The sequence below is a fragment of the Haemaphysalis longicornis genome, unplaced genomic scaffold (genome assembly GCF_048455015.1).
Source record: "Haemaphysalis longicornis isolate Haplotype H1 unplaced genomic scaffold, Haemaphysalis longicornis Haplotype H1 scaffold_3, whole genome shotgun sequence".
Taxonomy (NCBI): Eukaryota; Metazoa; Arthropoda; class Arachnida; order Ixodida; family Ixodidae; genus Haemaphysalis; species Haemaphysalis longicornis.
Window position 1 is genome coordinate 48,532,047 of NW_027526335.1, and position 18,492 is coordinate 48,550,538.

An 18,492-nucleotide genomic window follows, 5' to 3' on the forward strand; every position below is an offset into this window, starting at 1 on the left:
AAATGTTGTACAGGGCTCTCTGTAATCTCTGCTGTGTACATCGTCGTGAGCGAGAAGCACACCACACACAGATATCATCTGCATACAGCGTGATCTTCACTCGACGCGGAAGGGTTCTTTTTGGGTGAAATGAGGGTCAGGTTGAACATCAATGGACTTAGTACGGCACCTTGTGGTACACCCATTTCCACGGCGTAATGCGAAGTTGAGCCTTCCGGAGTGGTCATGAAAAGGTGTCGGCCATCAAGGTAGTCCACTATCCATACTTATAACTTGCCCCCAAAGCCATGCATTCAAGAGCGGCAAGAATCGCTGTGTGAAGGACCGAATCAAACGCGGCCTTTGTGTCCACGAAAATTGCTGTTGGTGTGCATCCAGAACTAAGTGATTCTTCGAGTGGGGACACCAGAACAATGATATTGTCTATCACTGATCTGTTCTGACGAAAACCATTCATTTTCTGGGGATAAGCCTTTCTGCTCTCGCGAAACCATGTCATCCTGGTATATATCATCTTTTCCATTAACTTTCCGATGCAGCTGAGCAAGGCGATACGATAGAAGGATACATAACTGGATGGCGCTTTCCCAGGTTTTAAAAGCGGCACAATTTTTGCAAGCTTCCACTCGGTGCGCACTTTCTCTTTTTGCCATGTTGAATTGTAGAATTCCAGTGGACGTAGTTTAGAGGGCCGATATAGATGGGCTATGGCTTCGTGGCTGACGCCATCATGGCCTGGTATTGAGCGCTTTTTCGCATCAAAGATAGCCGAAGAAAGCTCGTCTATAGGGAAGGGAAGATCAAGGTCTGGCTCCGACACTTTAGAGGTAATTGAGGAGGAGGCACGTACAAATCGTTGGGAAGGCATTGGTGATGATGAAAGAAACTTACAGTACTCTTCGGCAACTTCTTTCAAAGATGCGCGCTCATGCAGGGAGAGGGCAGTGAACGGGTGCAGCTGCTGGGTGCGTTTTCGCATTCCATTCACAGTTCGCAATATGCGTGTCAGAGGCTGCCTGACGTTCAGCGTAGTGCAGAAGCTCCTCCAGTGGTGCTGGTGTAGCTTGTTCAGGTGCCGTCTTATATGCCTTTGCGCTCGCCGAGAAGCTCGCAGGTCCTCCATGGTTTTGGTACGCAACGCTTTTCTCTCTGCCCGCCTTCGTATGGCGCATAACCTCTGGTACTCTGGATCCTTTTTTGGTATGCCATGACGACTGGTTACGCAGCGCGTGGTGTCCCGCAAACAAAATGCAATCAAGTCAACAAGTTTGTCATCCACTCTTAAATGCAACCCAGTTCGTCGAGCACTCATGTCAAGCACTCATAAATGCAACCCAGTTCGTACATTTCACTTTCATAGAGCGAGATGACTCCGACACGTCGAGGGTGGTTATCGAAATAGGGGAATGGTCACTTTCCCTCGTTTCCACGTCAGTGGCTCTTTAAATCGTCGAGAAAATGGAGCGGAGGCGAATGATAAATCAATGCAGGTGGTCACGGTGGGGGACTTGAGGTAAGTGATGCTACTATCATTTTGGTTCAATAACGTAACTAATTAGCAAGTCAGCAAGGTTCTGCCCTCTTGCGCTTGTGTGCGTTCTCCCCCACATTACATTGTGTGCTTTGAAATCCCCACAAATATTGTAGCGAGCGGACGTAATCTTCATAAGATTTTCCAGCCGCGACACGTCGAAGGCAGCACCTGGCTCGAGGTAGGCGGATAATAAACGAAAGAGTTGACGGCCGATTAAAATACTCCCACATACAAACTCATTTGTGTCCTGCGGCGTGACGCCAAATTCAACAGAGGGCATGTCACCCCGACAAGCGACAAATAGCCTGCTTGGCCCATTAAGTCGCCGCGAGTGCAATAGTTGATAACCGTTCATACGAAATTCATTACCCACACGATACTCTGAGAGGATAATGAAAGGGAAGCGGTAGGCGGTAATAAGGTAACGAAAGTCTGCAAGCTTAGACCGCAAGCCACGAGCATTCCACTGAGAAATTGTAGACTTCCTGTAATTGGTTTGAAGTGACTGTCCAGGGCCTGCCGCTTGCGTTGTTCTGGCGTGCCTCCAGACGAGCACCGCTGCATTGAGGAGGCATTCACCTAGACGAATTTATGCTCACGCCGAGTTTATTAACTTCTCGTGATTACTTAAATCATGGTGAGGTTTTAAACAATTCAGAATACCCGTCTTCTGCCAATACATCTGCTTCCACGGGAGGAGTATGGTTGCGGTTGCAAAAAAGTGCTGAGAATCGTGTTTTACAGAGGAGCCGTTTACCAATCGTTCATTCTAGCCTTTCGCAACTTATTATAAAGAAAATAAATAACCGGCACCGGCAGGATTCCAGCCTGTGTTTGGTAGGCCAGCGGAGTTAGCCAGTCGTCTTATTCACTCGGCTACGACGTGAGTTAGTACCCGAAAGTCAAATGGCTTAGTCACTCGACTGTGAATGTGGGGAAAGGAATCACGGAACCTGCTCGCCACAGAACACGTGATAGGGCACACGTTGCACCTGCGGGCACCTAGTTTAAGTGTGCACGTTCCCTTCGTTTTTTCTGCTTGTTCAGTTTGCTTCTTCGCCGTTATAGCAAAGATGGAGTAAAGGTCATTGGGCCAGCAAAGAGGCAAATAGGCTGCAATCGTGGACTTAAACCGTCCTGATGGTCGTAGAGGTTGCGTGCAGCTTCGCTACCTTCAAGACTAACGCGTTAGTGTAAGCTTCCTCCATTCTTTGCTGAACCTATCACAAAATAAATTATGTGGCGTTGGACTGTTCAGACAACTACCCACTAGTGTGGATTTTTGTCTCAGCAGCTGGATGGGTAACCATCAGTGGCAGTTATAATTGAAATAGCAAACAAGGCACCGATCCTTCCCCAATATTTCAGTACAATCGCAATAGCACCGGTAACGAGCAGCATCATGCTTGTCTGCTAAGATAAAAATACGGGTTTAATCGCCAATTAAAAACAGCCATTTTTTTTGCTTTTGCACTTTGATGTACGACGTGGCTGTTTATCGGGTTTTGCTTTGTGCACTCTTTGACTTCACCGTTCAGCATTGTTGACACCGTGTATGTATAATATATATATATATATATATATATATATATATATATATATATATATATATATATATATATATATATATATATATATGGCGAATCAGAATGGGGAAATGAGGGGCTCAATAAATTGACAGAACCACGGGTAGCCAGTTTACACAGGTAAGAAAAGCCAAGGGGGAAATGCGGTAACTCATTTAGTGACCTTAAAACAGATGCAGATTTTTTCAAAGAAACGTAAATAGCCGAGAAAGTGGAAAGGAGCATAGTCCCGCTTGTAGCGTAGGGGTCATCGCACCAGAGGTGTATTTTGGAGTTCGTGGGTTCGGATCCCGAACTGGCGGGCATGGTTTCCACCACGTTCGTTCTTTCAAAAGATCTGCATCTGTTCCGAGGATAATAGATCTGCTACGGGCAGGTACTGTGACTTAGACATCAGAAGGACGACGTTTGACGTATGTTCTATTGTCTCAGCAAATACATCTGATAACTTGAGAGAGAGAGAGAGAGACAAAACATTTTAATGAGCTCAAATGTGAGAGTGGAACCCTAGTCCGGGAATCCATGCGTTGCCCTCGCCGTCTTGGCCCGTGTCACCAGGAGAGTCTGGTCCTCCGGTTGACAGCTGGATAACTTGACATCTGCGCAAGGAAATGTCCCTTGCTGTGTCCGACTGTGTGCCCGAGAACGTCTCTACATTTCGGCGGCAACTGAAGGCACCCGGTGTTTTTTCTTTGGCGGCGCCGCAATTATAAACCTTCTTACAAAAGACCTAAGGCGACCAACTTTGATCTCGGTCTGGTGTAGTGCTACCTGGTGTAGTGCTACCTGGTGTAGTGCTACCTGGTGTAGTGGATAACTTGACATCTGCGCAAGGAAATGTCCCTTGCTGTGTCCAACTGTGTGCCCGACAACGTCTCTACATTCGGCGGCAACTGAAGGCACCCGGTGTTTTTTCTTTGGCGGCGCCGCAATTATAAACCTACTTACAAAAGACCTAAGGCGACCAACTTCGATCTCAGTCTGGTGTAGTGCTACCTGTTATGTTTCTCGTGGTAAGTTAAATATTCATCCCAAGTGCGAACTGGTCACAACAACCTCGTCTGTGCTCCCTGCTTCGTCTTGTCCTGGCACGTTACATTAGAAATTGCTTTGAAAGGACCACGAGCAGTAAACGCCGACCTTCCAGGGCGCCGCCGTGTTTAGACTCGCAGGACGTGTTGAAATGTGTTCCCTATTTACTCATTGCGTCATCCAAACCTTTCACTTCGGCGCGACTGACATGTCATCAAGCGTCTTTTTATTTTACAGGAACTGTACAAGGTACTGGGAAAGTGGCGTCAGAAGTATGGTGATATATTTGGGTAAGACAACGTTTTAGAGCGAATGTTTAGCAACTTGCCTTGAATACCTGCTGTTTACAAACTGAACACGATGCAAATGCAGATCATTGTTCTTTAGAAGCAACTTGGGAAGTTATATTGTCTATTGACAGCCACGGCATATCTGTACCTCATAGGTTCTTCAACGGGGATGTCCCTTTTGTTGTCGTCAATGATCTCAAACTTATCGAAGAGATCTACGTCCGCAACTTCCAGAACTTCGTGGATAGAGGTGTAAGTGTACCCTGAACTTCTCTATTAAGTTTTTTTACCAATTTTGCTGAAGTGTCAAGTATGAAGAAACACTGCATGTCCTACGAAATCTTGTTCTCACAGGGAGAGCGTATTACAAGGTTGTATTGTATCCTGAAGAGTAATGAGAATTCGCAGCTTAAAGCAGTATTAATTTAGGCCGATTTAACTTGCGCTCCGTGCCTAAATATAGCAAAAGCATCACTTTCTTTGATAAAAACATAAGCAGAATACTTTGAATGTACGATTCAGTGAAACTAGTTGACTCTATTGTGCTTCGTTCTTCGTTTTAGTTATAGGCAAGCTCGGCCATCACGTTTACAAATTATGCTTAATGGTGAGCGCCTTTTAAAGCGAAGCTTGTTTGGGCACGCTGATTGCAATGTAACCAACACGGACAGCAAAAAAGCCAAATTTACACTACGATAGGGCACAGGATGATGATTAAACAAAAAAAAAAGAAACCCTTGCCGTGGTTTGAAATAAAGCAGGGTCCATCGCGTTATGAAGCCGGCGACTATCCGATTGCAGCACCATTTCTTTTTACAGCCGGTCTGCGACATTGAATCTTATTGAACACAAAACCATTGTACAAAAATTGCACCTGCATGACCGCCAGCCCGACTTGGCTGCCATTGCCGTTTTAAATTCCTCAAGTGCCACCAGGGGGTACACTTTAACAGCCACACAGGAAGGCAATTTTTATTGAGCCCCACAATTAATGAACCATTCATAAACTACGCAGTCGAATCCTTTCTGTGAATAGAGCTGAAGCATTGAATTGCCAGTCTGAGTGGCGTCACAGCACTCCAGCACACACCTTACCTTTTAAATTTTGGAAATACTGTACGACCCTCATTCCGCAAGCCTGGTGTGGTCCTACTAATTCCATCATCCCAGTTTGGAGACTTTGCGCGATAATTGTTTTAATTAGGTTAAAATCAATGTTTGTTAAAGATATAAGTTGATGAGATGTCAGACATTTAGGTTTTTCTGCATCTTAAGTTTTCGGAATTGCACTGAGTGGGAGACAAAACAAAAGGGGGGGCGAGCTTCGATTTATATCGCTTTGCTTCGTGTTAACTGTCAGGACAGCAACAAGATGCTCACCTTTTACTAAAAAGCAGCAGTTACCACATCTGGGCCAGGCAATTTTCCAGAATATAGATTCCCAATAGCCGTTCTAACTTCACGTTCTGAGATTGCTATTGTATAGCTGTTTTTACGTCGTCATATAATGTGATCATACCATTGGCAAACTATGTTTGGAGCCCTTGAACAGCGGCGGTCTGGAAAGCGAAGAGTGCCTAGATATGTTCATAAAGCTCTTCCTGTTTTATGCTTATCGGTCCAAATGCGCACTTCAAATTTTATCTGGTTTATTTGGTTTCGTCTTGCGTACGGTTTCTCGATTCCTAGAGCCCACCTCTTAAACGTTTCTGAAGCAGCCCAATGATCTGCTCTTGCCCGCAGTAATACACAGCGATTTCGGCCTTTATCTACAAGCTCGAGTATGTGCTCAACCTTTCTAATGTCACCGCTGAATACATCAGGCATTTTGTTTTCCGGACTCGTGAGTTTTTGTAGATTCCTTATTAACTCTTTTTTCTTCATTATCGCTTCACATCTGTCAACACAAGACCCTTCAATTGCTTTTATTTAAATTCCTTACTTAAATCATTCCAGTTTTTGAATGATTTCTTCTAAATTTCCTTCCGGAATTCTTGAAAATTGTGGTGGTGTACGGTGCAAAAGCGTTCTTTTATAGGATCGTAAAATTCAGTTTCCAGACGTACAACTTAAAAGGTGCTTTATATTTCTTCCTCCCAATATCGCATTGCACCTGAAAAAGACGCAGGAAGTAGCCTAAACTTTTCGCATTTATTTCTCAAGTTCTACTACGCTTACAGCCTATCCTGTCGTGACTGACAGGACCCCTAAAAATGGGTTTACTGCACATCTCGGGCTCCCTCCAGACACTCTGCTACGTCTACTTTGCCAGATCCTTGCATTACTTCAACGAGAAGCTCGGTACTGACATCTCTACAAAGGAAGGCTGCTGTTTGATTTGGACAGAGAGAATAGCACAGAATAAAAACTCCCCATCTATATGAGTAAACTTTCAGTTATCAATTGGTGTCAAAAATTAGAGAAAAATTCTCTTCTCTCATCCACCCTATTCGGAACATACACACATACCCGCAACGTCACTGAAGGATATCAGACAATAAAGAAGCCTCCCTGAATCATACGACATCACGGATTCCTCCACAAGGCCAAGCATCTTGTTTACAATCAACACACATACTGCCGGCGAGCCAAAGGCATGATTGGTGCAGGCGTAATAACGCAACCAGAAACGGTCCGCGATGCTCGGGGTCTCCCCTTCTCGTTAAAGTTTAGTTTCTTGAGGGGCTAAGACGTCTAAACCCCGTTCCGTTGACAGCCGGAGCAACTGGGCTTTCTTACTTCTAATAGCCAGTCTTCTAACATTCAGGGTGTCTTGTAACGTTTAAAGAACCTCCCACACGAATTTCAACCTAAAAGAGGAGACGGGGAGCGCAATACCTATCTGTTCGTATTAGGGCGTACCTCCCTTCCCGCCCCGTATACCCCTCAGGATCCAGATCGCTGGAGCCGAACGGCTACTAATGAGCCGATGGCGTCCGTAGAAGGCTCCGGTCTTACTGGTTGTTAGGCCGCGTCAGCTTGGGTGCCACCTGTTGACTCTGCGAAGGAGAGTTTGACATCCACCTGAAGGCAGCCCTACGGTCACAAGGGAAAGCTATACAGCTTTCTCAGAAACTTCGCACTTGAAAAAAAAAAAATTCGCGCTTGCCCAGGATTCGTTCCTGGACCAGGACGAATTCTTCTTGCGAGTAAACTGCGAGTTTACGCCGGCAGTATTAATTGTAAGTAAATTGCTGTTCGTTTACGTTAACACCCAAACGCTCAATGTGTTCTTTGAAGGATGCTTTTCTTTTTTTGATTTGCCAGCTCGGCCTAATGTAGTTTTACTCACCTTTACGGTTCATACTGCTAGCTAGAGAGCGGAAAATACTGATACATGTCTACACCAAGCCTTGAAAATCTTCGTGGCAATTGTCTCCAGCTGCCAAAGCATGACGCCCGTTTTTTTTCTCCCTTGCAATGGACCACGCCTTTATTCCTTTTCAGTTCACAATGATGACGGACCAGATGCATCCTTTTTTGCAAAAGTCCCTAATGCACATTTCTGGATACCCGTGGAAAAATCTTCGCACTGCCGTGGCCTACGGGTTTACTGCACGCAAGTTGAAGCTTGTACGTATATACTTGTCATGAGCTAATCCTGAGCATGCTGTCGTCCTAACAAAATTAAATCATGTGACAGATTCTAGTGCAGTTAGAGGTACTAACTACTACGCATACTTTAGTTGGCTCCGAAATGACCCAAATCAGTGAAAGTCATAGTGATTTTATGGTCTATCTCGGTATGACAACATTAAATGACTTTACATGACATGACTTCGTTGTCATTTCATGAAAATAAAGAGAAGGCTTGGCGCTTTCGCTATGCAGTCCATTAAAGCTGTTGCGTACATCGTGGCACACTTCATCCAACCGTCACCGGTGAAACTTGGCAATGTGTGCCTTCTTCTCGTTCAATTGAATTCAGTGCAAGACAATGCAGCACTACAATACAATGTACATATTACAATTCAACAGAACTTGAATGAATAAAATTAAATACAATTAGATGCAATATAAAATACACTACCATGTCATATACTCTAATGTGGCCCTATGCAGTACAATGTCATGGAATGCAGTGCAAAGCTGCGCTGATGAAATGATTTTCCTTTTTCAAATCACTGTTGTGAGCGTGTCAGCCTAACCACCGGTCACATAAGCCTCCTGAACGCACCATAAAGTATTTAAAAAAATAAAATTGATTGAACGTGTGAGTTCTCTTAACTAGAAAGCATTTTTGGCATGTGCCGCTGAAAACGAATGTTATGAAGAAGCAAAAACCACTGTTCGTTATGCTACCAGTCATTATTTTCACAAGAGAATAGGCAAAGTATAGGATGTTGTGATGTTTTATTTTTGTGTAGACCGCGGGTAATTTTCTCATTTGGTGTTATAAGCACCCACTATATTAGGCACGGACACGCTGTGTTAACTACTTCTAGATACGTAAGGTATGTTGCTGTTACCCAGCTTTTAGAGGACACGCTGCATAGAACAAAACACTGAAACCGCCAGGGAAATATTACTGCAGAGACATCAAACCCGCCCCTCTATTACGCTGTCACTCGTTAAGTCAAAAACGTTTTGCCTGCCTGATGCCATTTTACGGGAATAAACGGCGGTACTTTCTGTAGGAGTTATATAATCCCTGTCAAGAGAAGAAACTGCTTGCCACAAGAGCAAAGTTCAAAAGATTGTTACTACTGTCACTAGCGAAAGTGTGTGTCGCTATACGATAGCACCAAGTTTTCGAAGATTCCCTCTGTCTTGAAAAAATACTGCGCAAAATGACCATTTCATTGCATACAATGTTGAATCCCAAATACATGCTTCAGCAATATGACACTCGAACCCTCGTAACTCTTATTCCATTTTAAGCCTATTGTAATTAGGGATACTTACAGTATCTATTTGGGACCATCCTCTATTCGCTAAGGGGAGGCTATTTCCTAGAGATAGAGACCGAAAATAACTGAGCGGTTTTCAGTTCGACAACATTTAAATAATAAAAATGAGGTGGAATCTCTTTCTGCAGATGATGCCCCACATCGAAGAAGATGCGGATATCTTCATCAAGTCAATGGAAAAGTACGCCGACTCTGCTGAAGAAGTGCACATGCTGCACAAGTTTGAAGAACTGTCCATGGACTACGTTGCGCGAGGCGCGTTCGGAATCGATGAGCGTTTCCAGGGGAAGCCCGACCACCCCGCAATCGCTGTCGCCAAAGCCACATTTAGAGGTTGCATGATTGGCCCTTTCCACATGATCGCACGTAAGTAACCAGTCGACTGCGACCACAGTTACTTGACTTTAATATATTTATCGATCTTTACCCCTCAGTGCTTCCAGCTTGCTTGTGGCAGGGTGTCAGGAGAGAGGCCCAGCGCTCGTTTGTATACCTTCCGCAGCAGTATTTCGAGTTGGTTCATTTTTCTTGGGTCCAGAGGGAGGTAAGGGGTGGAGTATATCACGCGGCTGACAATCATGGCTTGCATCAGTTTGATGACGTCGATACGCTCCATCAAGCATCGGCTTGATGGAGCGCATCCTGCATGTCACCTTCTGACCAGCCGTAGTCCAAATGGTAATGTCATCTGCGTAGAGCTCGGTTTAATCTCTTGAAGAGTGTTGAGTTGTTGCGGGGGTTTCATAATGGCTATATTTAATAATGTCGAGGAAAGCACCGCTCTTTAAAGTGTTCCCCGGTTGGGCATGGTTCGAAAAGCCGTTCTTAGTAGTTCGATGCCTACAGCCCCCTTGCGACTCGTGAGGGGTGCCTAGATGTATTTGAACATTAGTTCTGCATAGTTGGTGTCATCTGGGTTTTGTAGGATGGCGTTGTGGCTCACGTCGCCAAAGGCTCCTTTCAAATCGGAAGCGAGGATAGCCCGGGTAAAGTGAGGCGACATTCTACCAAAGATGTCTCGCTTTAATTGAACGAGGGAGTCTTAAGTTGATATCTGGGGCCAGAAGCCCAGCATTGTATGTGGGTAAAAGTATTGAGCGATGTATGGTTGTAGCCGGGCGATGCTCAAAAAGCTTCTCTCCGCACCAAGGTAGCGATATAGGGCGCAATGTGTCCAAGTTCGTAGGTTTGCGGGGCTTCGAAATGAGCACCATTTCGTCGTGTTTCTATTGGAGTGGTATAGGGCCCCATTCTAAGTGCTCATCAAAGTACCGCGTTAATTACTGGATGCTAGTGGCATCGATGTTCCTGAGAAGGTTACTTGGAAAGTGGAAACCTGTCTTCACCCGGAGTGGTGTTGCCGGTCAGAATTTGAAGTTTCCTACTGTTTCTTCGGGATGGCGTCGAATAAATATACTGACTTGTCATGTCCATGGCGAACCCGTAAAATACAAGGCGTGCTTGTCGTATATTATGGCACAGCACGCGCATCGTGTACTACGAAATTCTACTGCTTCGAACACAAACTCTTCGTTGGTGGTGTCGAAGTATCAGAGGCTGAAACTATTTAATATATCAAAGAGTTGTATGCCCTCTTCGTGATCACTTTATTTAAAAGGTGCAGAAGTCAAAACTTCCGCCCAGAAATGGGTTCTCTTTTTAAAATGGCCAACACAATGAGGAAATATGATTGGTTGTTTGCCCATTTTGCTTTCCAAGATATCGTAATACAGGCAAAAAAGAACATTTTCCTATTAAAATAAAATACTGACAACGGCAAATCTTAAACGGGACAAAGGTCATGCAGTTGCAGTGGTTGGTTATGTGTTAGCAATCATCATCAGCAGCAGCAGCGTGGTTGCGTCTACTGCGAAATGAAGGCCTCTCCCAAAGATATCCGACCACGCCTACAGAGTGATAGCTGAGCCTACCTTTTTTGTTGTTGGCGGCCGGGTTCCTTGTTTTCAGTTATCTATGAGGGCTGTTTAAACAAACGCCATTTGAGCGAAACTAAAAATTTTGCGTCACCATATAAATGAAACCAAAACCACACTTGAACCCGCAATTAACCAAAGACATACCCCAAACCGCAGAAATCTTGTAAGCGCACCCCCTTCGAAATACACATCACTTCTCGGGTTTCTTCACCAGTGGTTTTGTGTTTTCTCGCGAACTTCTCACCCTGCACCACCATCGCTTGAAGGCAGTTGCGGTGTGCTTCCAGTTGCGTTCAGGTAGGCTCGAACCTCAGAGTTTCATTCGGTGTTGTATACGCATTGCTTCGCGAAGTCAGCATTTGATGGCAACGCTGAAACGACCACATAATGCCCTTAGGTAGGCAGCAAAAATAGAGATCATCAACGACTTGGAGAGTGGTCGCTCTACGACAAGGGCGCTTGCTACGAAGTACTCCACCCCCGAAAGCATCCTCGCTGTTTTTGGGAAGCCTGCAGAGCGTAAATGGCGCCACTTACAGAAAAACTATGAAAGCTAAAACAAGGATATATGAAGTCGTTTTCTTGCTATTAAAAAATGTGCGGTTTGACTTAAGTTTACCAGAACATCGAGCAAGTGTCCTTTGTCGTTTTTTTTTAATTTTAGTGGCAGTTTGCAAATACCTACGAGTGCTAAGCTGAAATAAAGCTGTGAAAAAAATAATTTTGCTGCGTGCACAAGCAGTTTGTTTTTTGGTGACTCTAGGAAAGCGCTATAAAATTTTGCATTCAAGATTAACAAAAAGTGAACTTCATCATAAGAGCAAAAATTTCATAAGAGCCCATTGTTCACGAGAGCAAAATGTTGCTGGTAAAAATGAGTCCGGGATGCCCATAGCCAGATAAGCTTAATCGGCCTTATTTCCCCCTCTATCACAGTAGGTCTTGCACAAAAAAGCAGGTTGCAATGATTTAATATTCATTGCTGGGCTGGGCTGGTATTAATGCACGTTAAACCCGAATCGTTATAGATTCCCTGTTTGGTTATAAGTACATGCAATGCGCGTGGCTAACTGAACAACCAAATAATCTAAACCAAATTGCTTACAAATAGTAATAAAAAAAATGTGGTGATATTCAGTCTGGCACCGAAGATAGCAGGATGAGGTTTGAACTATCCCATTTGATTTCTCTGAGGTCCGGCCACAGATCATTTGCTATGACTGGCACAGGAATCGTTGATGTGTTGTATAAGCCATGAATCCAATACCACTGCTGAACTGCAAGGTAGAATATAAAATGCATTTGACCGCCGACCGTGAGCCACCTCGTAGTGTTCGCCCTCGACTGTTCAGCTTGGTTTGTGGTAGGCGTAGAATCTGCAACTTGCTTGTCTTGCGCGGTTCCCGGTGCAGTAATTTCTGTTTTGTTTTCTCACAGTTCTATTCCTGTTTTATGCTTTATGTTCACAGTACAGTAAATGCCGGTTCATTGTTCTCAAGTCCGCACTTGTGTTCAAAATAACCAAACGACAAAAAGAAAGCTCAGCTCGAACTGTTGTTTTTTATCCTTAGAGTGTACAACAACTTTTGGAGCCCTTATGAAGCCTCTTTACTGGCTCTCATTGTATCTGGGTGAATACTCGTTCCAAAGCCTGAATGACCAGACTGCCAAGATAATTCAGATGAGAAAACAGGACCCTTCGGTGAGCACAATCCGTCTCTGTTTCAGTCAACAATAATATGCATTGAACTGTTTCGGCAAACCTTATTTCAAAGAGAATCGAATGCATGACGGCTATGGTTAAGATGGCGGGCTGCTATTTTGTCAGAAATTTCCACATGAAGGTGCAAGCAGAAACCACTGTCAGGAAATAATGAGGTCAGTTAAACGACGCTAAAACTTCTAAGTGGTTTAAGTTAAATTTGTCATTTTGTGCTAACCTTTTGTTCATTTATGTTCACGCCCTCTCGCAGCTTCGAAAGCCCGACATCTTGCAAAATCTTCTGGATGCTGAATACGTAGAGACGGAACAAGAAAGCAGAGATTCAAGCCCATCAAAAGGTAAGACAGCGTTAATTTGTGTTTGTTATTCGTTCACGTGCTTGTTGCAAGGAATAATTCAAGGAAATATTTATTTGGGCTATGCCCGTTAGGCGTGTTCATGGTCCAGCCAATTTTGCCGTTCCCCAAAGTAGAAAAAAAGAAGGTGAAACACTGCTTTTCTGTGCAAAACAGGCATTATTACTCTTCGGCGGCACACCCATGTACCGCGTTCAGCACTACATAGTATTGCCTCAAGAGACGAATGCCCGCCAGCAGCTGCAATGTGTCCCTTTTGTGAAGACCCATTTAGGTGCCAATGTAGCACTGTGGGAAGTGTAACAGATTGTTGAGAAGTGGTTGGTAACATTGCAACCAGAAATAAACTTATTGTGTACATTGTAGCGTGATCGCAAAAGTGGCATCGGTGTTTTTTTTTATTTTTCTGGGTACCTAGATGGCTTAAATAGCCATCGTGCCTATTGTGATTCCTATGATAGCCTGAGAGACCTTCTATGCCCTCCTCTGTGGGCTCCACTCTTGTCTAGCCCTGATCAGGCTGGCTGCTCCAGATAATTCTTGCAGTAGTGGCTGCTTTTCTGGCGGAGGCGAAAAACGATAGCACCCGTGTGTTCGACATTTAGGCGCACGTTAAGGATGCCCATGTAGGCAAAATTATTCCCGAGCCCTCCACAACGGCGTGCCTCATCGCCTGTGTATTTTCGGTGCTTTAAACCTCATAATCAATCAATCTCGGGACAATTATACGCAGCTTTCATGACTTTTTTTTTCTTTGCAGGATCCCCAAAGTCCAGAGCCCTAACCACAGAAGAAGTAATCAACAGCGCCTCAATACTGTTTGCTGCGGGGTAAAATCACTCTATTAGTGCCATAAAATTTTATTTTTACTGCTAGTGACCCTTTTCAGAGGTTCTCATAGCGTACCAATTCCAGAAGGCCCTACTGAAGTAACGGGTGTGGTTCGGGGCATTGACCATCTTACCTAATTCGCCAAACAGCGCTCTACATACTATTTCCTCACGAGGCGAATGATAATAGCGAGATGCTTTGAAAGCTATTCCTTGTTTCAGGGCAGAACACGTCACTTGTTAAAATACAGAAAAATATACATTTGAAATGGCCTACTGATTTACGGCAGGTTTGTTGGGTGTGTCCCGTAAAAAGCTTTTGTTTTATAAGTTTTCTTCAAGAACTTTTGTATCACTGAATTTTCTAGCACTTTTTAAAAAAATCTCAAGGGACCATCGAATGCGGGAAAAAAAATATTCTCGTGGTAAACACCGCCCCTTTAGTCGCAAAGTATTTCGATACAACCTCATTATTATAGTGTATGGGCGAGCCTTGTTTATTGTATTCAGGGCGCATCATCTCAAGAAAAGTTTATTAAATCTTGTTTTCAATTGTGTTATTTTTCTTCCTAATGCAGATTTGAAACAACGGCCACGGCTCTAAGCTACATAGTTTATCTGCTTGGGAAGCACCCAGAAGTGCAAGGGAGGATTCGGCAAGAAATCGCCGATGCTGTTGCTGATAACGTAAGCGCAGTGTTTCTCTGTAACGTCAATATACTGACGTTACTTGTACAATTCCATGACACGCGTTAATCTTAAACAAGCTTGCTTCGTAGAATATGACTTTCCTTTGCCTTGCGGGGGAGAAAAGAAACGCTTTTTTGAAATCCTACTCCGTAATCAATCTTGGGGCCCTATTCTCGACTGCACAAATTGCCGGCAATTCGCCCATGTTTTTTTTGCGTAAGCACGACGTAAGCAATCAGTGACGTGCTGCACCTATTGCTATGACGACATGCAGTGTAATTTGACGAGTCACTCATAAAGATCGCTACCAAGTTATCAAATATTGTGCAAGAAGGGTATAAAAACACTTGGCATGTACTATAAAAATTAAGACGGTAGCTGAGGCTGGCAAGAAAAACACATTTCTGGAGGTCAAATTTGGTGTCAACACAAGGCGATCAAGTAACGTTGATCCAAAAGCGAGCGAAAGGCGGATGTCGAGCTAAAGAACATCACACAACTTTTTTACCGTGTATATTTATTTCTTTCAATCGCTTTTAGTAACATAGCTGGGCTCTCAGCTTAAACGCAAGCTTTGTTGCGTTATCGCCTTCCCTGCTACCGCCACGCCATCGTCTGTTGCTATGTGACAAGTTTATAGCGTGATCACAGAAAAAGACGGCCGCGAGCATCGCTTCTATGACACATAAGAGTAGCGAAGCGCTTCGCCTGATAACCGCGGAGCGCACCGATGTCGCCGATTCACTCATTCGTCAAGCTCGACTTCAATCAGCACTGTAATGAACCAAATAGTCACTTTTCTTTGTTATTTTTTTCTTGAGTTCGATCATGTGACCCAACAGCTTACTAGGACGAGTATGGACAAATGCCATGCATTGGGTTCTCTTTGTCATGGAGAGGCTTGTACTGCCCTCTTATGTTGCGGTTACGCCAAACAAATAATTTTTATTTTATTGCCAAACATAAAAGCAAAATACTGCACGTTATTTGTATGCTCCATGATCGCTGACTTCGAAGCAGTTAAAACTATAATTTGTTTCGGTAGGAAACATGCTTTAAACAGCGCGCATGCGAAACAGCGCCTGCTGCAAATTGCCGCACATGTCGCGGCGCCGTAAGGTGGGGCAATTTTTTGCCTTATTTTGCTTGTATTTTGCGACAAAAACAGCCGCCATTTTCAAGCTGTTACGTAGCATTACGTAACTTTTACGCAGGCTGAAGTTGCCAATGCATGACGTAATCGTTCCCGCCAACTGTTTAAATAACGTCACGCCTTCTCAGCCAATCACAGAGGGGGTGTGTATTACAAGCAGTATTGTTGTTCAATAGCAAAGACAGGCTTACGTTGTCATATCCGCTTCATTTATCTGGTTTTTCATTGCCGGCCAGGAATTATGCGCCTTTAGTAACGAGAAATAAGGCAAACTTTAGAACTGGTGTCCGTAAAGCGGGATTCACACGACGGAGGAACCCTCTCACGGAGGCGGACGGATATGTGACGTCAACAGCACGTGACCGGATTATCCGGCCTGGCGGCGCATCCACACGTGCGGAGCTACGCGGAGTGAGTAGCAGACGACAGCGCCGAGGAACAGGTTTTATTCCCCGCCGAGGGCCACCGCCGTCGAGCGAAAACACGCGGAGGCATTTTCTTTCGCGGAGCCACCACGTGCTATCCCCACCGAGGGGCGGAGCCTAAAACCGGTCACGTGAGCGGGTCCCGCGGGCCAAAAAGAGAGGGTTTCTCCGTCGTGTGAATCCCGCTTAAACGACATGAAACGTCAAAATGACGACAGCACACCCAACCGCTTTGTCAAACGGAAGCACGTGACCAAAATTGAAAGCCAATCAGAAAAGACTTCCGGCAAATTGCCTGAATTGCCGGCAATTTGTGCAGTCGAGAATAGGGCCCTTGCCGTCTTTTTCACGACAGCGAAAGAAAAACGCGTACCTAATGCCAATGAAGGTAAGGGCACCAACGTCGCTTTGCCATCTGGTAATCTGGTAATTTCCGCCATTGGAGCTGGTCTGCCGGTAGTTAAACTGCATAACTGGAATGTACAGTCATGGAGAATTCAAATACAAACCGCGGATCGCACGGCCGAAGATACCAGTGCCGTCACCTGGCAGCGGCCGTGGAAAACGCACGGACATGCGCAGTTGAGATGACGGGAGCGAGGCTTCGTGTTCCACTGCAATATGTTGCCCTCTTCTCGCTCGCATGCTTGCCTTGTCGCCATGCCACAAGAGCGCTGCAAGCACTGCAAGTACTATCGCCGCTGCAGCTGATGGTGTTGGTCGCGTTGAGAGCAATGCGGCGCATAATTGCTTGCGGCTGCGGCCAGTGCTTACCTGGGAAACGCGTGCATGCTCTCGCAAGGCATACTGTTGAGCTCATCATGCTTTCTTGAAGAAAACCAGAGCGCATAAATGAAGACAAAAACAAATGCATGCCGCCTAACTTCTGATGGCACTGAATTGTTTTGCGTTCGTGGCGAAGTGGCTCGGGAATTGAACAATCAGCTGGCCGCCAACAAGAATGCGCCTTTGTTCGACGGAGTCATGGCTGAGTCACTTGGCGGATTCAGTGCTTGTAGCAAATAGATGTACCACCAGAAGTCGTCTCCAATGATATACATTAACTGCAAGCAATGTGTGGGCTGGAAAAATCACTGGCAGAATTCTAATATTCAAAAAATTAAGAAGATAGGCAGGTCAAATCATTCTATAGGCCAGTTGCCCTTGCACATCAATTTTGGCGGCGCGATTTTTTTCGTTTTTTTTTTGGCAGGCACCTCACTGCTTGTAGAAATCTGCGGAGCGGGCATTACTGAGCATAGTTTTGGGCGTGACCCAGGTGTCTATTGGTATTTGATCAAGTTACGGCCTTCCACATGCAAAGCTATGGCGGCAATGTGACACCGGCACACGCGGGGAGCAGGTGCTCGTGTGAGCCGAGCACACAGTCGCCGCAGATACTATCTCGCGCCGCATTGCCAACAATTGTTTTCAGCGCTCTGGCGGCATGGCGACAAGGCAAGCATGCGAGAGAGGAGAGGGCAATATATCGCAGTGGGACACGCAGCCTCGCTCCCGTCATCTCAACTGCGCATGTCCGTGCGTTTTCCACGGCCGCTGCCAGACACCGGTATCTTCGGCCATGCGCTCCGCGGTTCGTATTTGAATTGTCCATGACTGTACCTTGGTTGAATCCTTGTGGCACTGTAACGCGCCTACAGCACGAACTATATCTTTTTGCTTCACCTTTAAGAGCAGCTTTAATGTCAAATGCCAATAAATTGTTTTCTGCTTCTTCACTACGAAATTGAATCCCGACGTCATTCGCACGTATGAACATGCACAATTTTTTTTTTCCAAAGTGTACACCCGCCCAATTTTTTTTCCAATATCACAGGAGCGTCGACCATTCGGTCTATCAGCGCCGCGTGATGGAGTGATACGGCAAACTCGGCGAGAGTAGCCGCATGCGCACTAACCGAAGGCCGCTGCTGCAGTCGTCTGCTAGGCTGTTCCAAAAGCAGAGGGCAGCCCCCAATTTTTGTTATTCGCTTATCACACTGCCTGCCACACTAGAAACGTTTCT

General features: G+C 45.1%; 1 protein-coding gene across 3 annotated transcripts in view; it reads left to right on the plus strand.

Annotated features, from left to right (window-relative positions):
• The window catches only part of LOC144174432 (cytochrome P450 3A14-like), a 36,486-nt gene that overhangs the window by 8,529 nt on the left and 9,465 nt on the right, over positions 1-18,492 (plus strand). For all 3 annotated transcript variants that reach the window (XM_077703146.1, XM_077703145.1, XM_077703144.1), the window contains exons 4-11: positions 4,390-4,442; positions 4,598-4,694; positions 7,890-8,015; positions 9,481-9,718; positions 12,861-12,991; positions 13,263-13,350; positions 14,129-14,198; positions 14,777-14,885. In XM_077703146.1, the coding sequence (XP_077559272.1) occupies positions 4,390-4,442; positions 4,598-4,694; positions 7,890-8,015; positions 9,481-9,718; positions 12,861-12,991; positions 13,263-13,350; positions 14,129-14,198; positions 14,777-14,885 (912 nt within the window). The remainder of the gene's footprint in view (positions 1-4,389; positions 4,443-4,597; positions 4,695-7,889; positions 8,016-9,480; positions 9,719-12,860; positions 12,992-13,262; positions 13,351-14,128; positions 14,199-14,776; positions 14,886-18,492) is intronic.